The sequence below is a fragment of the Sapajus apella genome, unplaced genomic scaffold (genome assembly GCF_009761245.1).
Source record: "Sapajus apella isolate SASKATOON/1434 unplaced genomic scaffold, GSC_monkey_1.0 scaffold108, whole genome shotgun sequence".
NCBI lineage: Eukaryota > Metazoa > Chordata > Mammalia > Primates > Cebidae > Sapajus > Sapajus apella.
The window spans coordinates 936578-959232 of NW_022437048.1; the positions used below are offsets into that span (position 1 = coordinate 936578).

Below are 22655 nucleotides of genomic sequence, written 5' to 3' on the forward strand. Positions count from 1 at the left end.
TTACATGGATATTCTGTAGACTTTATTGCCTCACCTACATATGTGAAGAGTTCATCATCTTAAAATAATTATAAGAGCCAGGTTATAAGCCTACAGGTGAAACTGAGAATTTGGGATCTTTCGCTCCCAGCAATAGGTATCTATATATTTTCTTAATCTGAGTAACTTAATCAAAGGCATAATATTTGATAAATAAGTATGTAGGAATCAGTGGAAACATTAAAAACATTATGATAGGCATATGTTGAACATCATTAGCTAACAGTGATTTTCAAAATAATGAGATATCACTAGTCACTTACTCAAAATGACTAACAAATAAGTAAATAAATAATGATGACTCCAGATACTGACAAGGAATTTTAGTATTAAAGAACCCAGATCATTCTTCCACTGCAGGTGGGAATGGAAAATGGTACAGCAATTTTGGAAAACATGTTTGCAGTTTCTTATGAAATAAAATATACAATTACTGCACAATTCAGAATTGTACTTTGGAAACTTATCCTAGAGAAATAAAAACGTTGACACAAAAATCTGTATGCAAATGTTTATAGTATCTTTATTTGTAATAGCAAAAACTATAATTAGCTCTGACATCCTTCAACAGATTAATGGAGGTTAAACACATTTTGGCACATACATATTATGGAATATTATTCAGTTAATAAAAATTAACAAACTCTATACACACCACAATCTGGATGAATCTGCAGGGAATTATGCTAAATGAAAAAAGCCAATTCCAAACTAAAAAGTCACATACTTCCTGTTTCTATTTACAAAATATTTTTGAAATGTGAAAACCTGATACATGAATGGCAGATTAATGATTTCAAGGGCTTATTGATGCCACAACATTTGCTCTTAAAGGCATTGGGTGTGGTTATAAAAGGTCAACACAAGGGATCTTTATGATGTTGGCATTCTTTGGTAGCTTGAGGTCTGTTGTAGATACACAAACCTGTACAAGTGACCAAATAGCATAGAATCTAATATACATTCCATATACAAAGGAATACAAGGAAATAGGATTAAGATCTGTGGATTGACATTATCAATGTCAGCGTTCTGGTTGTAATATTATACTATGGTTCTGTAAAATATTACCATGGGGAAAACTAAGTAAAGTGTGTAAGAGTGCTCTGTATTGCTATTACCCTTGCATGTAAATTCACAGTTATCTCAATACAACTTTTAATAAAAAACACAATAAAATGTGGCACATATACACCATGGAATACTATGCAGCCATAAAAATGGATGAGTTCATGTCCTTTGCAGGGACATGGATGAAGCTGGAAACCATCATTCTCAGCAAACTGACACAAGAATAAAAAACCAAAGCCTGCATGTTCTCACTCATAAGTGGGTGTTGAACAATGAGAACACATGGACACAGGGAGGGGAACATCATACACCAGGGCCTCTCAGGGGGGTGGTGGGCTAGAGGAGGGATAGAAGGGGGGAAAAAAAGAAGAAGAAAAAAAAGCCCAATATCATTATTCCAGGATTTAGGTTACACAGATTTGAGACAAATAGGTAAGAGTTGGACAAAAGGAAGTGATGCATTTTATAAAATTAGAAGAATCACAAATGTGATTCATAAATCTCGAACATGTAGAGGTTAGGATAGATGCATTGACAGCCTCAAAGCTTCAAGATAAAACATGTTAAAAGAAACAAGAAAAGGAGTTAAAAAGTTTGGCTGAATGGTTTTATTAATGGCAAGTTTATTTGTTAATGTGTTTTTCTGTCACTGCTGCGGAGAGCAGGGATAATGTAAGAAATCAGCACAATAAAATTAAAATGAAGAGCATAACAGTTACAACGTATAAACTATAGCTTGGCAGAGAAAGAGTAATTGGAGGTTTTCTACTCAAATCTTCACATTAAATAGTTTTTCTAAAAAAACAGTTTTACATTCCTGTTTGTAATACTATTTGTATTTTGTTTTAGGGCTATATTTTGAGTTACAAGAATGTGTCAATGAAAAATGAAAGCCGTCATAACATTTTAACTTTTCGTTGACAAATGACTGAAATGTAATATAAATTAGTAAATAATACATTATATTAAGAAAGCAAATCATAAAAAGGTGTCAACATTTCATTATTTGTATCATCATTATGAATTGAACAGGCAATTGGAAAATTCTTTTTAAAAATCATACTCAAGTAAATTGTAAAATAATTTCCTTTTCTTACAAATCTGACTGATAAAATAGATTTTTCTTAGCACGAATGGCTCGGTAAAGCCAGAACTTTTAACTCTCACTTACCAAATAAAAAATCACTGATAGCTTAAAGAGGAAAAACGCAAATTATTTATTGCATGTTTACCATAATTACTGTATTCAAGTATTTGAAGACCTTGTTGGGGAAATAATAAATATACATAAAGAACAAAATTATGATATGAAGTAAATAATTGCCCAGTAAAATAATTAATGTGATTACAGAAAATACTACAAATGAAACGGTTTTCATTTGACAATACAAAAGTTCTGAAAAGAAAATATTATTTTAATCATTATTGTGTATCTTCTTTGATTCTTTATTACACAATATGCCTTGAGAAAGAAGGGATTATGCCTTAGAATTATTTGAGTCACATATAGCATCTAGTGTTAAAAAAACAAACAAATCTTTGATGGCTAGAAATTAAAATAAAATTAAAAAAATAAGTAAAACTATTATTCTAAAATACCTTTCAAAACAAATATTCCATATTTCAAAATTAAATGCAGTATGTTATTTTTGTATAGAGAGAAGTTTCCACGTGTTACTCATGTTGATTTCCTCAGGACCTAGCAAAGCCTAATATGTTATAAGAGTTCAATATATTCTTGTTGAATTATATTCAGAAAATATTAAACATAAAGATTAAAAGGGACTTAATATCTAATAGATACTGTCTACAAACAATAAACTCATTCTTTAAAAAGCTTGTAAGTATATGTACACATATATGAGTAAAAATAAGATTTTACTCTAGTAGCTGGGAGGCAGTATGATCTTAAAATATTTTCATTTGCTATTAAAAATAATGTTACAATCTAGTAATAAAAATATTAGTGGTTGATATTTATTTTTCTCTAGAAATTATATGGGAGAAATGTTCAAAGTAGCTCATTTCAGGTAAAACTTTGTAAAAATATACCAGAAGTGATTAACTATTAGTCCTCTAAGTCATCTCATTGAGTTTTGGTAAGCCTGGAAGCTACTATTTAACACATATGTAAATGATAGAATATTGAAAAGTCCGAAGCAAAACCAGTTGCTGAACATGCCAACATCCTAAAACTGAGTAGAATTTTACAGTTTTTTTTAAATGGGATTTTTCATTTGCATAGTTATCAAAGCACTCAGGCTTATTTTGAGATTTCATATATGGCTTGTTACCAGAGTTGGTAGACCACATAAGCAGCATTTATTGCTAATTGTACCTAAACAGAATCAAGTCTTGTTAAGATGACTAGCTTATATAACATGCCTTTCTTCCTAAATCCATTTCAGTTTCAAGGTGCAAGATTAAATAATCCATTGCCAATATGATGAGAATTTTCAGACTAATATAATATGTTCCTTTTAAATCTAGTAAGAAAATTTTCTAATAGCTTTAGAAGTTCAAATTTTAGTAGCCTCAATTAAACTTCAGTTATAGATTTTCCTTTGTGTAAAAGAACAAATTTATCGTTTATTACAATGGCACTCTTTTCTGTATAAAATTCAGTGAAACAACATTTAGAAAGCTATTTTTAAGGAATAAGAATAATGTTTAAATAATTCAGTAAAATAATGCTTTAAAAATAAGTAAATACTAATTTTCAAAAGGGTCATATACAGTTTCAATCACATTTTAATTTAATACCTCTTCTGATTCTTATAAAGTAGATTCATAACTAAATTATAATTTTGTTGATTTTTTTGAAAAAATATGCAATTATTTTCTTTATTTTAAAATCACTAATTATTATGTAACTTGGCTTAAAGCAAATACACACATACACAGACACTCATATATGCTTCTGACATTCACAATACTGTGTATTTCTTCACAAAAAAAAGCTTTAATGGCATCTATTGCTATCTTCAAATTCTTCCTTCTATGTGTTTCGGACAAGCAAGTAATATAGATATTTTTTTGAAATTAAACGAAAATGTTTCACACTATGAATAGGGGAAAAAGGTGATACAAAAATGGTGTTGCAAAAAATCTCCCGGATTCTCCACTTAAAGACAGTGCCAGAAACTTAATCTTTTTTATGAGATCAGATTGGTTCCTGAGAGCACCATTTTCTTACTAAACTCAATGCTAAAGAAAGCTCCCTGCGGAATTTTCATAGAAAGACTAAGACTAGTAGCCTAGTTCAATAAAAGAACTAAAAAAAAAAAAATGGCAATAATTCAATAAAGTATGGCAGCAGTGGAAAGAAAGTCTCTAAAAGCAAGTTTAAACATTTTTAAAGTATCTCCTGATGTACCATCTCCCAGAAGACTGAATGCAATGAGGAGCAGGGACTAACGTGTTAACCCGCCAACCTACCATAATAGCATGACAGATGCTTCCTACCTGAAGGGGTCATGCCTGGGAGAGAGAGAGGGAGAGGGAGACTGACAGAATGCCCAGGGAGGGTATTGATCCACTGACTCTTTTCTGGTAACCATTACCGAGACATGAGTTGACAGTAATTAAAATGACTTACACACTGGGGTGGTTTCAAACTCAAATCTTCGACTGAAGACACCATAGCCTGCTGCTGTACGTGCTCGAATTTGGAAGACATAAACTGAAGCTGGTTTCAAGCCCTCTGCAGTAATTGTCGTCTCTTTAGATTTGATTATTGTGTAGCTGGTCTCTTGGTCCTTGGGATGCACATGCACATACAATAAAAAAAAAAAAAAAGGCAGCATATCAATTACTAATGATAGCAAAATTTAGAATCACAGATCAGAAAATAAATCAGAAACCAATGGACTCTATTAGTACAAAGATAATATGTTAGAAAAAAAAATCTTACACAATCTAGGTGTGCTATTTACATAGAATATTGAAGTTTTTTCTAGAACTCAGGGTGGTGGGTGATACACTGTCCACCCATCTAGAATACTTGTCTTTGGCAGTAATAAATTTGTAAAACTTTGAAATGATGTTGTAGGAGACTGATTATTTTACAGGCTCTATTTTAGTATTGTTATTTGTGTGCTTTTTTCCCTCTGATATGGTTTATTAGAGCATAATTAACATCCTGCCTATTCACATAGAAAGTTAACAATATCTCCCATTCTGTGAGATAAGACTTATACTTAAACTCTTTAGTGAATTTGATTTCTAATTGTATTTAGATCTTAGGTAAGAAATTAGTACTTCACTGGTGAAATTTAATTTTAATTCACTAAGTCTAAATAGAGAGCATTAAAGAAAAAATGCAAATAAGCAAGGCATTTTTATTTCTCTTTGAAAATATTCTTTTTTGGGGGGGTAAGTAGTGAATGGAGATGGAGTAGGAAAACAAAATACTGGAAAGATAGTTTTGGGAACTGAAACAAATAGGAGCTGTTTCTATTTTGATGGTCACAAAAGTTTAGACTCTTCATTCTCTCTCTGAAGTTTCCACACCAACTTTAGCATGAATCCTGAAATTGCATGCTAAAATATAGCAGGTTCATTTCAGTTTCCTTATCAGTAAAACCGGGGTAGAGATTTGCCTGGGTCTCCTCACAGAGATGTTGCAAAAATGAAACAGGTAATGTATGTGAAGACATTTAATAAACTATAATAGATGTTTTAATTTTCACAAGTATTTTTTTTTCCCCATTTATTTATTTTATTGCATTTTGGGTTTTGGGGTACATGTGAAGAACATGCAAAATTGTTGCATAGGAACACACATGGCAGTGTGATTTGCTGCCTTCCTCCCCATCACCTACATCTGGCATTTCTCCCCCTGCCATCCCTCCCCAGCTTCCCACCCCCCACCCTCCCTCCCCTATTTCCCCCCAACTGACCCCAGTGTGTAGTGCTCCCCTCCCTGTGTCCATGTGTTCTCATTGTTAAATATTTTGTAACTCTTTCAAATATGACATGTCAAAGTAGACTACCACTAATACTATCTAAAATATACAATCTATAAACATTTTTCTTTTAAAGCAATCTACCATTTTTCTTGTAATATATTTAAATATATAAAATTATCTTAAAGTTAAGTAGATTCAAAATTCTCTCCAAATCGGCATGGTATAATTTGTAAAGCAAATATCACATTTTCTGACTCATCTTAGGCAAATGATAGATCTTTAATTTTTTAAACCATGAATTAATTTAAGTATCTAAACTTTAATGTATTTAGAAAATTTTATTAAAGTTGAGCAAAAGATTCAAAGTAGGTAATTAAATCGTATAAAACTTTACCTAATAATACCAGTACATTTCTTCATTGGCAAACATGTATCGCTCTTCTATTATCCACTCTATTACCCCTTCTGTATGCTAGGATCATTGCGGTAAAAAGCAAACAATTTCTTGATGTATTCCTTTTAACAATTGTAAACAGCTTCTATAAACTATAAGAGTTACTAATTTTTCTGAGAATGCACAGGTTTTTGACAGAATAAACCTGATAACATTATTTGTTATTTATCATATTGTTGAAAAATATTATTTCTCCATATTATTTAAAAGTACTATTTCTCAATAATATTCTACTTTCCAGTTTGGCGATGATTGCTGTAGTTACTCTCGGTAAATAAAAGTTAAATGTCTGTTGGCTGATATTTAAAGAAAATTTAATGTGTTGAAAAAATCTAGTCAAAATTTAAGTGTGAAATTGTGATGGACTTTAAATAATTATCATTTTTACATAAAGGATTAACGTTTGTAATATAAAAAATTTGACAGATGACATCAATGACAGCATTATAATTTCAGCCATATTAAGTAGATGAGAAAATGTGGGTACACAACTCTGAACCTGCTTTTTCTTCCTTACAACGGAGATAAAATTATTTATCACAAATGTTGAAAGGAGACAGAGACAGAGATCATATATTTACCACCAAGTACAATCTCTAGGAAATAGGTTCTACTTGGAATTGATTACTCTTAACTCTGTAGCATGACGGTAAATTCTCCCATTGAAAAGCAGAAAAAACAAAACAACTTTTAAAAGCTTACATAGTTGTAAATCCTAACTATTGAAGGCACTAATGAATGCATTTTGTAAAAATATTATAAATTGACAGTTTTTGCCAACAGGAAAAAATTTACAAGGAAAGTGGAATGCTGCTTCTTGAAATAATGTATGATCTAATATCAATTGCACAACATTGCACAACATTCTGTCTGATTTAACAATTAACATTATGTACATCTCAGTTATTCCTTAGCTAGAGTTTAATTGTACACTATCTCTCTCTGAATTAGCCCTACATATGTTATTAAAGATAATTTAGCAAAGCATATTATCTAGTGGATCAAAACGAACGTATATACATTGTGAATCATCTAAGTGTCTTCCAACATTTAATTCTGTTTCATTCCTTCAAATTACTCTCATATTGTAGTTTTCTACACATCACAAAGTTTATGTAAAGATCTTCAACACCCACAATTGCCTGGCTGCCAAGTCCTTGGTTAGGGCAGTGCCTTTTTCTGCCTTCGTGCCCCAGCTGAGCAAATGAGCTACATTTCCCAGCTGCTTAGCAAACACTGTTCACATGCAGTGAGGGGAGGGCCTCAGCAGAAGGAGCCAGCTGGCAAACACCCTGCCAAGGGGCAGCTTCCCTTTGCCTCTGCCTTTAATTAAGAAATGGCAGTGGGCCCATCATCACGTGGGAGCAGAGAAGCCCAATGACCTCTATTAGAGCAGGGCAATCAGAGGCAGAAATGCCAGCTGGCAAATGCATGTGCCCTGGAAAGCTCTGCCACCTGTGTCTGGCCAAAAGCCATCCAGTAAAATGGTGGTGTCATTCTGAAAGCTCAAAATCACTCTGAAAACCTATCAGAACCCCTACCTTAATAGATGGTATAAAAGCTCATAATCCTTTTTTAATAAATGAAAGTCTTTTTAAAAAACTTTATAGGTATAATGTTGATATCCAAAATAAATTAATCACTTCCACCAATATATTATATAAGGATTTTGCTGCTTTTAATGAATGTAAATAGGCAAACTATAATTAATTTATAGAAAATCTGTATAGAAACATTTTTCCCAGGTAATTTTTTCTTAATTTGAGTTGTGTAGATAACATAATGGATTAGTACAGCATTAAATATGAACTATTAAACGTAAGACAAAATCATACTGAAATAAATGTAATTCAAATAGAAATCAAACTATAAAGAAAATAATATCACAATATTGGTAAAACTCAGTAGAAGTAATATTTAACAGAAATTCCTTCCCACCACTTGTTGAGTAATTCTTTGTTCTAAGAGAAGCAGCAACTTTAAAAAAAATAAATAAATTTGTGTTACTATTGAATATTACATATATAATGAAACTATTGCATATGCTGGGAAGCGATCATAAAAATAATCAAAGGTTATTCATAAGGGGAAAAAACGGGATGTTTCCCTCAAGGACAAAAAAGAAAGCCAGCCATTAGTCCTGCTAGTTGATTCAGAGATAAAAGAAAATGTAAGTACTTGTTAAATTTTTAGTCTTCCTGCTGTTAACCCTTATTGCATCTAGATGTATACAGTCAAATACACAGTTTTGGTGTCTGCATGTTTTAAAATTCTGTTTTGCATTTTATCTTCTTTTAAAATCAACTTTAATCATAATGAAATGCTCACAGCAGAATTCAGCATGTGTTAATATATATTTATATAACTCTACATAGCTTTGCATCAACACGCATAACAAAGGTTACAAAAACTTGAATAAGAAACATAAACTTTAATTTTACAATTTTTTTTTTTTTGATATAGACTATGTTTAAATTGCAGATCTCTGGAATTTGCAATGCTGTTTTTCACTACTAATCTCAGAGGAACAGTAATCAGTGAGAAATTTTAATGTCACTATATTCCACTCAATTAGACTTTTGTTGACAATAAACAGTGCTAACCATATCCCAACATAACTTTGTCTCAGTGGTATTATCTAAGGGTATTCTTGTTATTTGATAACCCATTTTTGTTATCAAATAATGTATTTATTATCTGTTTTTGAAATACAAGTGTCAACATTTGTGTTTCCTGATGATATGATAGTAGTATGTAATACTAACAGTAAGTTATTCCTAGAAAGATGACTATTTAAAAAATAATTGACTATTCACCTACTAATAAAATCAATATATAAACATTGTAAATCACAGATGAATGGGGCAGAAGTGGTAGGAAGACTCATGGTGGCTACGTATCTAAGCCACATATTCCAGCCTAGTTTTAGAAATTATAAGCTTTTTCAGTTTTCATCTGTATGACTCCTTCATTTATAGCTCACTTGGATATGAATTCAGAAAAGAGGAAAAGAGTTTATTACAACATTTAGACCTCAATAACTATTATGGTAAAATGCATAAAAGTTGCTATAAGAGACTCAGAGAACAAGAGGATGTCAAGAAAATATAGGGAATGTGAAGTATAGATATTTTATTTTTTACCTGAAATTTAAGCATAAAGTTTACACTACAGTGCCAGATGTTTGCTTAGAATATTTAAAAATTGTATGTGATATATGTGTTTCATCTTTCATATCTCCATAACAGTATAGGTGTTATGTTGAGTTACTGGACGTAAGCACACATGATTTCTCTGTTAGCACACTGCAGTCACTACCAAAAGTCTACAGCTTAAGTATTTATAACACTTTCAAATGTCCTATGACTTCATCTTTTAATGCTGTGAAACTCCGTTAAGCTGATATTAGACTATATGGCAGTATCTAGGCAGGGTAAACTATTTGGCAGCAGCACAACATGAAAAAAGAGCTCCCTGTACACTTCTAGCCTCCATAATTATGACTGAAGAATCAATTGTCATTGATTTATACATAAAAATGCAGCATACTCTCTACAAATTGGATAATTGCAGTTGCTAAAAAAAAAAAAAAAAAAAAAAAAAAGAAAGAAAGCGAGGACATTTTCTATTCTGTTAGTCTCACCTTTTCAAAATACTTGATTTCATACTCCAGGATGATTCCATTGGGGCGATCTGGCTCTTGCCAAGACAAAGAGATACTGTTTTTTCCAATCTTCCCTTTTTTCACATTGGTAACTGGAGAGGGAGCTGCAAAATATTTAAATAAAGAGCAGTGTGATTAATAAGGCCCTAAAATTAAACCTGTTCTGGGTTTAGCACTTTCAAATGTCCTATGACTTCATCTTTTAATGCTGTGAAACTCCGTTAAGCCGATATTAGACTATATGGCAGTATCTAGGCAGGATAAACTATTTGGCAGCAGCAGAATATGAAAAAAGATCTCCCTGTACACTTCTAGCCTCCATAATTATGACTGAAGAATCAATTGTCTTTGATTTATACATAAAATTGCATAATATATATTGTATATATGCATATAATATATGTAAAATAATATAAAATTGTATTATATATATTGGCATTTTGAGAATGTAGAATTATAAAAAAAATTCCAATTAAATTTTAGTTTCTCTATATAAGGCTTAAAGATTCTGAAGATTTTTTACAAATATAAATCAGCTAAATATCCTCAGGATTTTTTTCATAATAAAACTGTAGTCTATATTTTCTCCATGTAGTTTAGAAACATAAAAATTATTTTATTTTGTATTTTATAAAGACATTCCTGATAACCTTATGTATCCTCTAAATTTCTAAAATGTATGAACTCTGTATGACATATCCCATTATGTTAATACATGATTATATTACCACATTTGCACAACACAAACTTTTGTTATTTATTATTTTTGAAATTAATGGATCCTAAAATTATTAATAAATTTAGATATTAAACATGGGCAGGTTCCTAAAGAAACATGCCACTAAAGATATGGTACACTTTAAATAATAGCAAATAAAATGAACATTTTCTGTCATTTTCAATTTTCCCAAATATTTCATTAGGAATCATAATCACTTCTGGTGATCATCGCAATTTGCTATAGTTTCTATCAAACCTCTACTTGTCTAATGAAAATAGAAATTATATATCTGCTATTTTGGATATGTCTGGATATTTTGAGTTCACAAAACATCTGAATATTTGAGTCAAAGTTCTTTTTATCAATCTGCTGATATTTGTATAGGCATGTCTAAAAGACATGGCAACATAGAAGAGTAAGCTATGGGTCCCCTAGCTCACTGTAGTGTTTATCAAAAAATACTAGCATTACTGAAATAGAAACAACAGAGGATTAAGGAAGACAACGAGATTTTGAATATATTTTGTTAAGTAGTGAATATCTTTATGAATCATGAATTATGCCCAATTTCCCATTATCACTACATAGTTATTGCTTTACACAACAGTAAAGAACCCAGAGAAAGACTAAGTCTTCAAAGTTCTTTACTCACTTTACTATAGTAGAATCTTTTTTTTTAAAAAAAGTATCTATTTCTTATAAATAGTTGTCAGTTTTTACTTAATAAATTGATGGTATTACCACCTTACTTTTCATACATTATGTTTAATATGTATGCTCCATGAAGGCAGGAATTGATTTGGTTTAGTTCACTGATGTATTTCTAAGATGAGAAAATTGTTTAGCACATAGAAATTCAATAAATATTTGTTGAATGAATGGATGGATGAATGAATGAATGGCAAATGCATATATAATTATATATTATTCAAAACCAAATTGATCTCATCATAGGTGCACATACTAGGATAATATTAGTTTGGGATTTGTGCTTCATTTTAAAACTTAATCAGTTCTTAAAAAAAAAAATCAATCTTTTGTGGTAAAGACAACAAATAAATACCAAAACAGACACAATCAGCCTAAAGTAGAATACGTTGTTATTTACTTACATTCATCAAAGTTAAGCATAAATTATTTCACTTTCAAACACTTAGTTAACAAACACCAGTGTTTTGCAAGCTCAGTTCAGTAGCTAAAACTATGCTTTAAAATACTGGCTTAGAATGAGGGGAGAAAACCACTTCTGAGCTCAGAATAGATCAGGGATAATTTCCTCTGTGACAAGAGCATCTCTGCATCTTCTGGGTAAAGCTGATGAAAGTGGAGATGCTGACAGCTCCTGGGGACATAATGATGATACACAAATTGTGAATGGCAGTAATCCTACACCACTGCAAGTATCATGCACATTACAATAACGGTAACCAGGTTTGTCAGCATCAAGGAGCATGCTCAATTCATCTTATTTGTCTCCCTCGCTAATACCTTTTGCTCATTCTCTGCCTGCTCAACCTTTTAAGTCTGGTATTAAATGAGAATGATGACTTAGAGCATTTGTGCTTGTAAAATTTTGATGGATGATGTCAAATCATAAAACTACTACTGCCCCTGTATAAGGAGAGAAAAAAAATACCAAAGAAATCAAGTTGATAAGAGTATAAAATCATGAACAAAAGTTCTGAGTTGTAGCTTTCAGATATGTAGAAATATTCCAAAATTTTCTATATTGTAGCTTCTGTGTTAGAGCTAACCTTTGCATATTAGTGTGATATGCAAGATACAGATCCTTTGGGCTACTACAGTTTCCATTATGAACTAATTGTCTGGTCTGTTTCAAATATTTTAAGTTTTAAATTTAGAATAGTTTTATAGAAAAACAAGAGTTCCCACATACCTTAAACCTAGTGTCCTCTATTAGAAACATATTACATTATTACATTAACACATTCTATCTGTCACAATTAATGAACCAACACTGATAGATTATTACTAATTAAAATCCGCAGTTTATTCAGATTTCCTTAGTCTTTAATTAATAACCCTTTTCTGTCCAGGGATTCCATCCAGCATACTACATTAATTTAGTCATCATGTTTCCTTAGGCTCCTCTTGGCTAGGGAAGTTTTTCAGTTTCCTTGATTTGATGACCTTGACACCTCTGGAGCACACTGATCATGTGTTTTGTAAACTGTCTCTCAATTGGGATTAATTTAATATTTTTCTCATGATTAACATGGGGTTGTGGATTTTTCGGGGGCTGACCACAAAGGTAAATTGCCACTCCTATTACATCATATTGAGGGTACACACTATCAATATATCACCACTGTTATGTTAACCTTGACTTCCTAAGTGACGTAGTGTTTACTGTGTTTCTCCATTGTAAAACTTTTCCCCCAGCATTCAATATTGTACTTTTTGAAAGAAAGTCACTATTTGCAACCCACATTTAAGGAGTGGGAATTTATGATTCACTTTCTTGATGGTAGAATATCTACTTAAATTGTTAGGAATTTTTCTGCATGGGAAATTTGTCTTTTTTTCCTCCTTTTTAAATTTGTTTTTTTACATCAGTATGGCATGGATATTTTCATACCTTGGTTTATACTGCAATATTTTGTTAACTGAATTTGTTAATGCTTTGGCTGTTGGAAGCTCTTTCAGAGCTCCATGTCTCTTTGATATACTCCCATCATTATGGGTTTGTTTGTGTTTTTTTGACATTATTTTCTTACCTTCTGGCACTAAAAGACCAATACTCTAGGCTCATCTTGCTTATTCATTGCTCCAGTCCTGGAGTCATCCATTTCTGTAAGGAGCACTGCTTCCTTTATTGGAGAAGGCACTAGAAACTAAGATCTGGGTGCTGAGTGTGTTCCTTGCCACTGAGATGCCACTGCTCCTAAGCCCTCTCAGCTGACAGGACAAGGACATAAATATGTATACTAACTTGAGTATATCTATACATATTTCTATACATAACTATTATATCTATATTAACCTAAAGATGCATATATACTGAGGTTGCCAACTCTAATTAATTATAACATAAATAATTCTAGCTTCCTCACCTTACTTATCTGTAACCTTATCTGCCACTCTAATGGTGGGTGCCACCTTCAGTCATCCAACTGAACTTAATTGTTCAGTGTCATACATATGTCTAGTATGTGCTGAATTGTTCAGAATTGTTCATCTGTGTCTGTTTGACTTATTGATAATGATATAATGTAGAAACCTCTAATATCTCAATGACACAATAATACACAAAATCCTGCCATCAGTTGTATAAAACAATATAGTCTCCTTACTTTTCAGATACAGAAATCTAGTTTAAGGCACAGTGTTCCAAGATGGAAAGGCCTGCCATGGCACAGATAGCTTGAAGTCAGATAGAATTGACTTTAAGTATTTTGGCAGCCAGCTATCTCTATGTAATTCTGTTAGTTAACTTTTATAAATACATTTTCAATCTTTATTACAGGAACAATAATATAAATTCATCTTTTTTAAGATTGATACCTTATTCTTCAGGTACGATGTTAGGTACTGGGTGGGTGCCAAATAAATACCACTTGTAATAATATCAGTTGTAAAATATTAGAAAATTGTTTAAGAATATTTCAGTGATGAATTTTCCATTATTATTTAACTGTTTCATTCTTTAGTAGTCAAACTTATTTGTAGCCTTTTCACTGAACTTGGCACTGTTTTAAATGCTTGATGAGATCCAAAGGCAAAGTGCTTACACAGATAAGACGCTTTTTTTCCTACATCCTGTGGCTTTGATGACTCTAAATTAATAAAAATTTTGAGTAAACTTCCTTGATTTTATTAATTAACAAAAAATGTTGGGCTATGCATGCATTATCATATTAAGGTGCTTCTTATTAACTAAGCAGGTCTGGGCCACTACAATATTCAAAACAACAGAGTATTATTAGGCTTCTCTCCAGAAAATTCTGACTCAGTAGGTCAAATTGGGACCAAAGATTTTGGATTTTCAATAAAGACTGGTACAATCATTTTGTCAGTAAAATTCAGGAAATAATTAAAGCAAACCATACTAGCATTAATTATTATTTTAAAAAAATATATAGATTTTTTGAAAAGAATTATTAATTCTTGTTTTTTTAAAAAATAGAAAGCTGAGGCTGGAAGTTGGGTCCGTATTGAGCTTTTCAGAACTGCTGCTGTCTTGAACCTGTGGCTTACTATTGTCACCTGTTATCCTAATCCCTGTCAGCAACTGTGCCTTTCTCTGAGGGTCATTTCTGCTTGTATTTGGTATTTTCCTGATCCTTTAGTATTTCTTGGTAAATTGATATTTTGTTCATTCATGCATAATTTGGTTTAGTCTGCTGAGAATCTATGAAATTAGAAAAATCCTGTGTGTGGTTCACTGTTGCTTGCTTAGTTCCTAGAAGACTTTCTGACAATTTGGTAAAATATATAACTGCTTCTACACTCCTTGATGACATCATAATTTTTCTCTTAATTGGACTACTTATTTAAACCTTCCTGACCTCAGGGAGTTTTTTTAGGAACAACCAGTTTGTTATTGTTCGTGTTATAATTTGGTCATTTTATTACCCTGCCCCATGGATTACTAGGCAACACATGCTCTATCCTCTACCTAAATTTCTAATGCCATCACCACAAGTATCTCTTGTTCCCTTTCATGGACATGACCTTCTATATGTTTCTTGAGCACTCTAAATTTGTTCTGCCTCAGTCCCTTTACACTTGCAGTTCTTTTAGTTTAGAATGTCCTTCCTGATCTTCATGTAAATTGATCTTCACTTTATTCAGGTCTTTAAGCAAAAAGTCATATTTTCAGAATTAGCTTCCTGACTGACCATTTAATAATCTCTTATTTTTCTTTATAACAGCACTGTTTGAAATTATATGCTTATTTCTTTACTTGGGTGTTATCTTATATTCTACAGAAATATAGCCTCTGTGATGGGAATTACTTTTACTGTCTTATTTATTGATATCTCATGTGCCTTGAAAATTCCTTGAACATAGAATGGAATTTAATTTTTCTAATATACATATCTTATTTTTCTGGGACTTAAAGCTAATAAAGGATATATAGCATGTGGTCCTATTTTATAGTTGCGAAGTCACATCAGTTACCATATGGATCATTCTAGTCTCCTCACCTTACTTATCTGTAACCTCCTACTCCAACAGTGGCTCTCACCACCTGTCATTCAGTTACTTAATTGTTTAATTTCAATATAAATGTCTTCAAAGTAATATATTTTTCATTTGTTTTTGGCACAGCACAATATAGGTAGAACTATATTTGAATCTAGTATATATTGAATATGTATCTGACTTACATATGAATATGACAGGGAAGAAAAAATGAATAAACAGTGTTATTAAAGAATTTCAAGGAAATCTAGAGACTTCTGGGGCAAAGAATAAATAAAGAACTAGAAGTCAAGTGACTTTAAGCTCATACTCCATCACCACTATCTTTATAAAATGAGAGCTACTGGAAAAAAAAAAATTTCAAAGAATATACATCTCTACATACACACATACAATTTTATATTTATGTATATGATACAATTATATGTATAAACATATTTAATAATTATAAAACTTAAGTGTATTTTTAAGATAAAATATATTCCCTCAGTAAAGAACAGACTTTTGAAATGATAAAAGAGAAAGTATGCATTTAAATATATGCCTCTTATGACTCCTGTTATAAGGCTTTCCATTCTTTCACTTCTTCACAAAGGTGGAAAAGGGAAGAGAGAAAAATAGGAAGACAAACCCTAGCTAATCTACAAAACTAAGCTATAGTTATAGAAATTTCAGAGAAACATGGGAAATTACAGAAACTACATCCCATGAATTTACCATTAGTTTAGATTTTTTAAGATGAATTAGCATTGGCATTAGCATAGTGAATATATCTTTTATTTTCATGTGTGTCTATGTATATAATGTAACATGTAACAATTTAAATTAAATGCCTCCTGCAAACTACATATGTATGTATGCATATATTTTTAAATGATATACATGCATATATTTTAAATGAAATGCAGATGTAGATAAATCCATATCTTATTATATATATGCACACACACAAACATATGTGTGTGTGTATATCCACCACATACAAATACACATACACACACACATTTCTAAGAGAGTCATGTAAGTCTTTTGTAGCTGGTTTAATAAAAGTACATCTAGTGATTACTTTGCTATCTTTGTTTTGGGATACATATTAGCATTTGAATGTAAGAAAATGAATAACTAGATTTCCTAAAGTAAATGAGAATTGAAGTTATTGAATTATAAACTTATTCAAAATTGTTAACAGAAAAGTAAGACAGACATACGCACCGACAAATGTGTAAGAGTAGACACTTCATATTTTATAATACATAATATAAATTTTACATACTTACATACTTAGCATATCCTTCTTACCATGTTTTCATTTGATACTACTGAACCAGAAAAAGTAACTAGCAGTGCATTCTCAACACACTTTGTACTTAACCATGTTCTATACTCAAGAACAAAGGCATTTTAAAAGTTCCTTTCTCAAATAAAAATTCAATATGCTCACTCAGACAAAAACCTAAATCACTCCATCTTAAAAGCCTACAACTGATTCTTTTGATATATGATCTTAGTGAAGTTTTGAAACGACCATTTTACCATAGCTGGCCTTAAATGTCAGTAGTACTAGAGAGAGGATATCTATTTAACAAAAAGGTTTTATACACTAAAATGTACCATTAGGTATAGTTTGTTTTTTTCCCAAGACTGGAAAATCACAAAATATTAAAAATTAAATGCTTCCAGCAGGAAATGGAAGTAACTTAATTGCTAATAAGTAATTTCTGATGTGATTATACTTTATAGTTTAAAGCATAAACTTTAAATATTGCTTTGAAGTCACATTCACAGTGATGTTAATTTGAAAAGACAATGATAATAATAAAAATAGAGAGCTATGTCACTGGCCTTCACAGTCACTATTCTCTAAAATAACAGTGCAAATTACAAAAGAAATATTAAATGTAACAAGATGTAAAATGACAACATGCCTCCTTCTGAATATCAAAATTAATCTTGTGCCAAATAAATTATCATAGATTTTGTTTTCCATTCACTACTTGTTATTACCCTATAATAGATTTTGAAATACAGGAAGCAGACTAAGTGTCAATGATTATTTGATCTTAATAACCACAATACCCATTTTATGAGAAATATAATTTTAATATTTTTTACCCTATTGTTTTAAAATAAAATGGGGCTATATCTAGCAGATACCATGGCAAATTTGGAAAATTTTAATCAACTCGGTATTATTCAGTTATACTATATTCAAGAGAATACAGCCCTATATGCAATTTTCAAAAATGTTTTTTCAATATTAAACTTCCATTATAGAATATTGCAGTTTGTTTTGCAGGAAGATAAGTAGTAGTTAGCTCAGAAACAAGTTTTATAGCTTGTGTTTAATGAGAACAAATTAGTCTCCTCTTATAAATACACATTATATAGAATTTTGGTAACTACAGACTTAGTCACTAACACTAACAAGGTCATAAAGTGCAAACTTTAATTCAATTGTTAACTACTTCAAATTTTTCACAATTTAAACCAATCCAATCAAGCATTGTAAAAAGCGAAACAAACATACGATAAAAATAGAGAACTCACTCATTTTCCTTTCTCACTTCTCATTGCTCTTAGTCTTATATAATCACATGAATAACAGGTATCATTTAATTCACTAGAAATTGTGATAATAAGTTCTTTATCTATTGATTGTTTAAAGGGCCAGATTTAATTTCTATTATACTATTAAAATTCAGTACCACACTTCTTCTCTGACTAAATACATTCTCGCTGAGACCATCTGATGAGATTTCTTTAAAACTTGAAATTATGCAAGTAGACACCAAAAAATTAACTTTACAATTACAGAATAACTGTGAGACCTGAGTGGTGTTTACCAGCAGCTCTCATAAACATCCCAATCACAATATCTTTAAATAGCATAATTTCCAACAGCAACATGGCAGTCTTAAACTAAAGAAAATACAGGATTAATGATTGCAGCTGGTCAACCTTTTAAAGTCCAGAAAAAAAGCCAAACCACAACGTTCTGTTCCACATTAGTAATATTACCAGATATTTAATTTTTAAGCCACAGGACTAATGAATCAAATCATATATTCTTCAGTTGTGTGAAATATCTGCTGTTCAAGTCACACGTAAGGCCATTTTTTTACTCAAACAGATCATGCAGAGAAATTTCTCATGCTGACATAATATGGTATTATATATCTATCATCATAAGTTTAAATGGCATAAAGTCCATATTTTTTGTTCCACTGGAACAGTGGTCTGGGCTTGTATTTATTTTTAAAAGTAAATAAAATGTAAATAATACTGGCTGCAAAGGGCCCAAGATGTGCTTTGAAAAAATTTCAGCTATAAGAAAGAACAAATTCCAAATTGTACTTTGAGAATTGTTTAACAAATATTGGCTAAATTAATGAACAAATATATGTATGTATGAATACATAAATAAAGAGTTTATTGTAATTGCAGTACTATAAGAATACATTTATATGAAACATATTCCAGACATTTTATAGTTTAAGCACTTTGTATACATTACTCATTCAATCTTCCTAACATCATTAGGAAGTAGAAATTATTATCATCATCCCTTTTTGATGTACAGAAGTTAATTATCCAAGTTCAGCCCACCAGAAATTGGAAGACCTAAGCAGTCTTTCTTCAGAGTTTGTATTCCTGAGTATTATTCCATAGAATAACGAAAGAATAACTCTAAATAGAGTGATACATTTAATATGTCATTGCACATAAAATTATGTTAAAGATGATTCAGATTATTTAACTTTTTCTTTGAATATATAAATGTCTTAATTTTTGCTGTTTCCTTAGTGCTTTGCAAAGCTGACACTATAAAAAGTGATAGGAGAAACAGTCTCTGATAAAAATTAAGCAACTCTTTATTGCACATTCTGTGACGTGTAATTTTATCAACCCTTAGTTGTATGACCTAAAACAGAGTTTTACAACTATTTTTGATCTCCTGTGATATGTTTATATGACAGTGTTCAAACATATGGGAAACCTATATACTTCTATATTGATGAAACTTGAAAATTGTCTTCTGAAAATAAGCCAAGATAAATCATAATCCTCACAACGATTAACAGTACACACATAATGACTGCTCTCTGCATGCTGTACCATAGATAAGATGAACTGTGGATTTTGAGAAATTTCCTGCATGCTAGATGCAAATTCAATTTTCTCTACTACTAAGGAATACACATTTCAACACTTTGAGGCAAATATTATGATACAGATAGCCATAAATATCATCTAGTTTATATATATTTAAAATTGTGTATGTATATATTTCACAAACTTTGATACTTCGTGATTAATAAATAACAACTTGTAAAAAGTAACTTAAAACCTGCATGCGGAGTAACATAGTGAGACCTGAAGGATTCATACGTAGGTCTCTTCCTTACTTGTCCCAGAACATTCCTTTCCTCAAAACTCAAAACATCTCTCTTTCCATCTCACGGACTTCTAAGAGGTCTCCCCAGCAAAGGAAAAGTGTTCTGGCAACTTGCCTCTTTTCATTCTCCCTCCTTTTCTTTTTCCCTAATATTACTGATAAACTACTATATGCCAAACACTAGTGAGTTGGGCTATCACAATTAATTCCATGTACCCTGGCCAGTGACCATACAACTAGGAATATTAAAAATAAATCGTTTGGGAAAAGTATTAGATATCACAGATATAGAAAGTTAGATCATTCCTCTGAAAATCCGTGTACCTGAATTCCAGACTATACACCTCTTGAGCACAGAGAGTGGCCTCATTTATCTTTGTATCTTCTATAGCTAGAAAAAGAATAAGCATGTGTTATGTGCCCAATAAAAAAAGATCCAATCTATCAGGAAGCCAGTGAAACAGGAAAGTGGTGTAAGATATTTCTGACAAGTTGTGAAGTTGTAATATCATCATTAAAAACATAATAGAATATTAGTTTCTCAAAATGTATGAATAAAAATGACAAATGCCAGTTTACTTGCAGATTAACTTTTATTTAAAAAAACAGAATGGAGTAAACTTGAAAAAAGCCTTCATGACGTTATATTACAAGTTTGATTCTAGCTCAAGTTTAATGATTAACTATACGTTTTATGAGCAAAAATGATACAAAAATAACCAATTCTTGTCAATTCAAAAAGGAATTGGGGCAGGTGAAAATTGCTGAGCATTGCAATAAATATCATTTTCATATGCTTTTCAAAGTAATGGCTATATATTTTAACTGCTATAATGTAATCTTTGTAAATTTAGAAACTTATCATATATATAGAAGTGAAATAGGTAGGAACAACCTGCGATCGATCCAATGAAGTCATTTAAAAATACTGGAAATAAGGTTGATTATAGAGGAAGTCTATAGTTAATCAATGGAAACAAATCATAATGTGTTTGAAATCTTTGTTGGAAGTCATCTAACTAGATTTAGACTTCTATTTTGAGCTCTTTTTTTGTAGTTCTGTTTTTCTTGTTTTTGTTTTTGTGTTTTGATATTGGAGTCTTACTCTGTCACCCAAGCTGGAGTGCAGAGGTGCAATCTTGGCTTGCACTCCTGGGCTCATGAGATCTTCCCACCTCAGCATCCCAAGTATGCTGGAATATAGGTGGGCAACACTACGACCGACTACTTTATTTATTTTTTAAATTAATCCTGTTTCAATCTATTCATCCTTCTTCATTTTTTAAAATTGCCTTTAGTTGATTAGATATCACTTTCTACTATTGCTCTTATATCTACCTGAAGCAGATTGTATCTTATTTTTATTTGAAGTAGATAAATGGATTTGCACATAAATTATATATAATATATAAATACATTTGTAAATATATTTAGTGCCTCCATACTTTATGTACCAACAGCTCATAAGTAATGGATTCAGGATTTAAACACAGGTATGTATGATTCTAAAGGTACTTCACCTGATGCATCTAAATATAAAGATATAATGTGGTGGTTGGTAAAGTTAATTCAAAGAGAGATGCAGCATAGTGATCTATGCAAAACACCCACTAATGCAAAGCATTATATACTGATGATTAAGTATGCAAACCAGAACAAAATAAAATTTTTGAGTACTGAAGCAGATTATTCTTAGTTCATTAAAAACACTGTAGGGTATTTCTTTTTGACATAGTTCTTGATATACCTTAAAAATGACTTCCATAATATAAACACTTTCCTTGTGCAGTGAATATAGAAGCTAAACTTAGTTTGGGTAAAATTTTGGGAAGCTTCCATATTAAAATACACATAAATATAAAACAAAATATTCTAAGGCCCATTCTGATTACTAGACCTCTCTTTGTTGAAACAAAGTCATAAGACCACACCAACATATTTGATATTTCCTTAGAATTATAGTGATAGCATTATGTTGGTCAGAACATGCATAGTTATAATGTTATGTTGGCCATAGAATATGGGACTCTTGATTCTATTCATCCAGACATTCAGATATATTTCAGCACAGCCATGCCAAAGTATCCTATCACATAAATTTCCTATTGATGCTACAACAAATTACCAACAAATCTGTAGCATAAAACAACACAGATCTACTATCTTATAGTTCTAGAGGTCAGAGGTCTAAAATCAAGGTATTGGCAGAGCTATTTCTTCTGGAGGCTTCA

At 31.2% G+C, this 22655-nt stretch overlaps 1 protein-coding gene across 7 annotated transcripts in view; it reads right to left on the reverse strand.

Moving 5' to 3' along the window:
- Positions 1-22655, reverse strand: part of EPHA5 (EPH receptor A5) — a 353202-nt gene that overhangs the window by 90165 nt on the left and 240382 nt on the right. For all 7 annotated transcript variants that reach the window (XM_032259288.1, XM_032259285.1, XM_032259284.1 and 4 more), the window contains 2 exons: positions 10118-10242; positions 4709-4868 (listed from right to left, as the gene is read on the reverse strand). In XM_032259288.1, coding sequence (XP_032115179.1) covers positions 4709-4868; positions 10118-10242 — 285 coding nt within the window. The remainder of the gene's footprint in view (positions 1-4708; positions 4869-10117; positions 10243-22655) is intronic.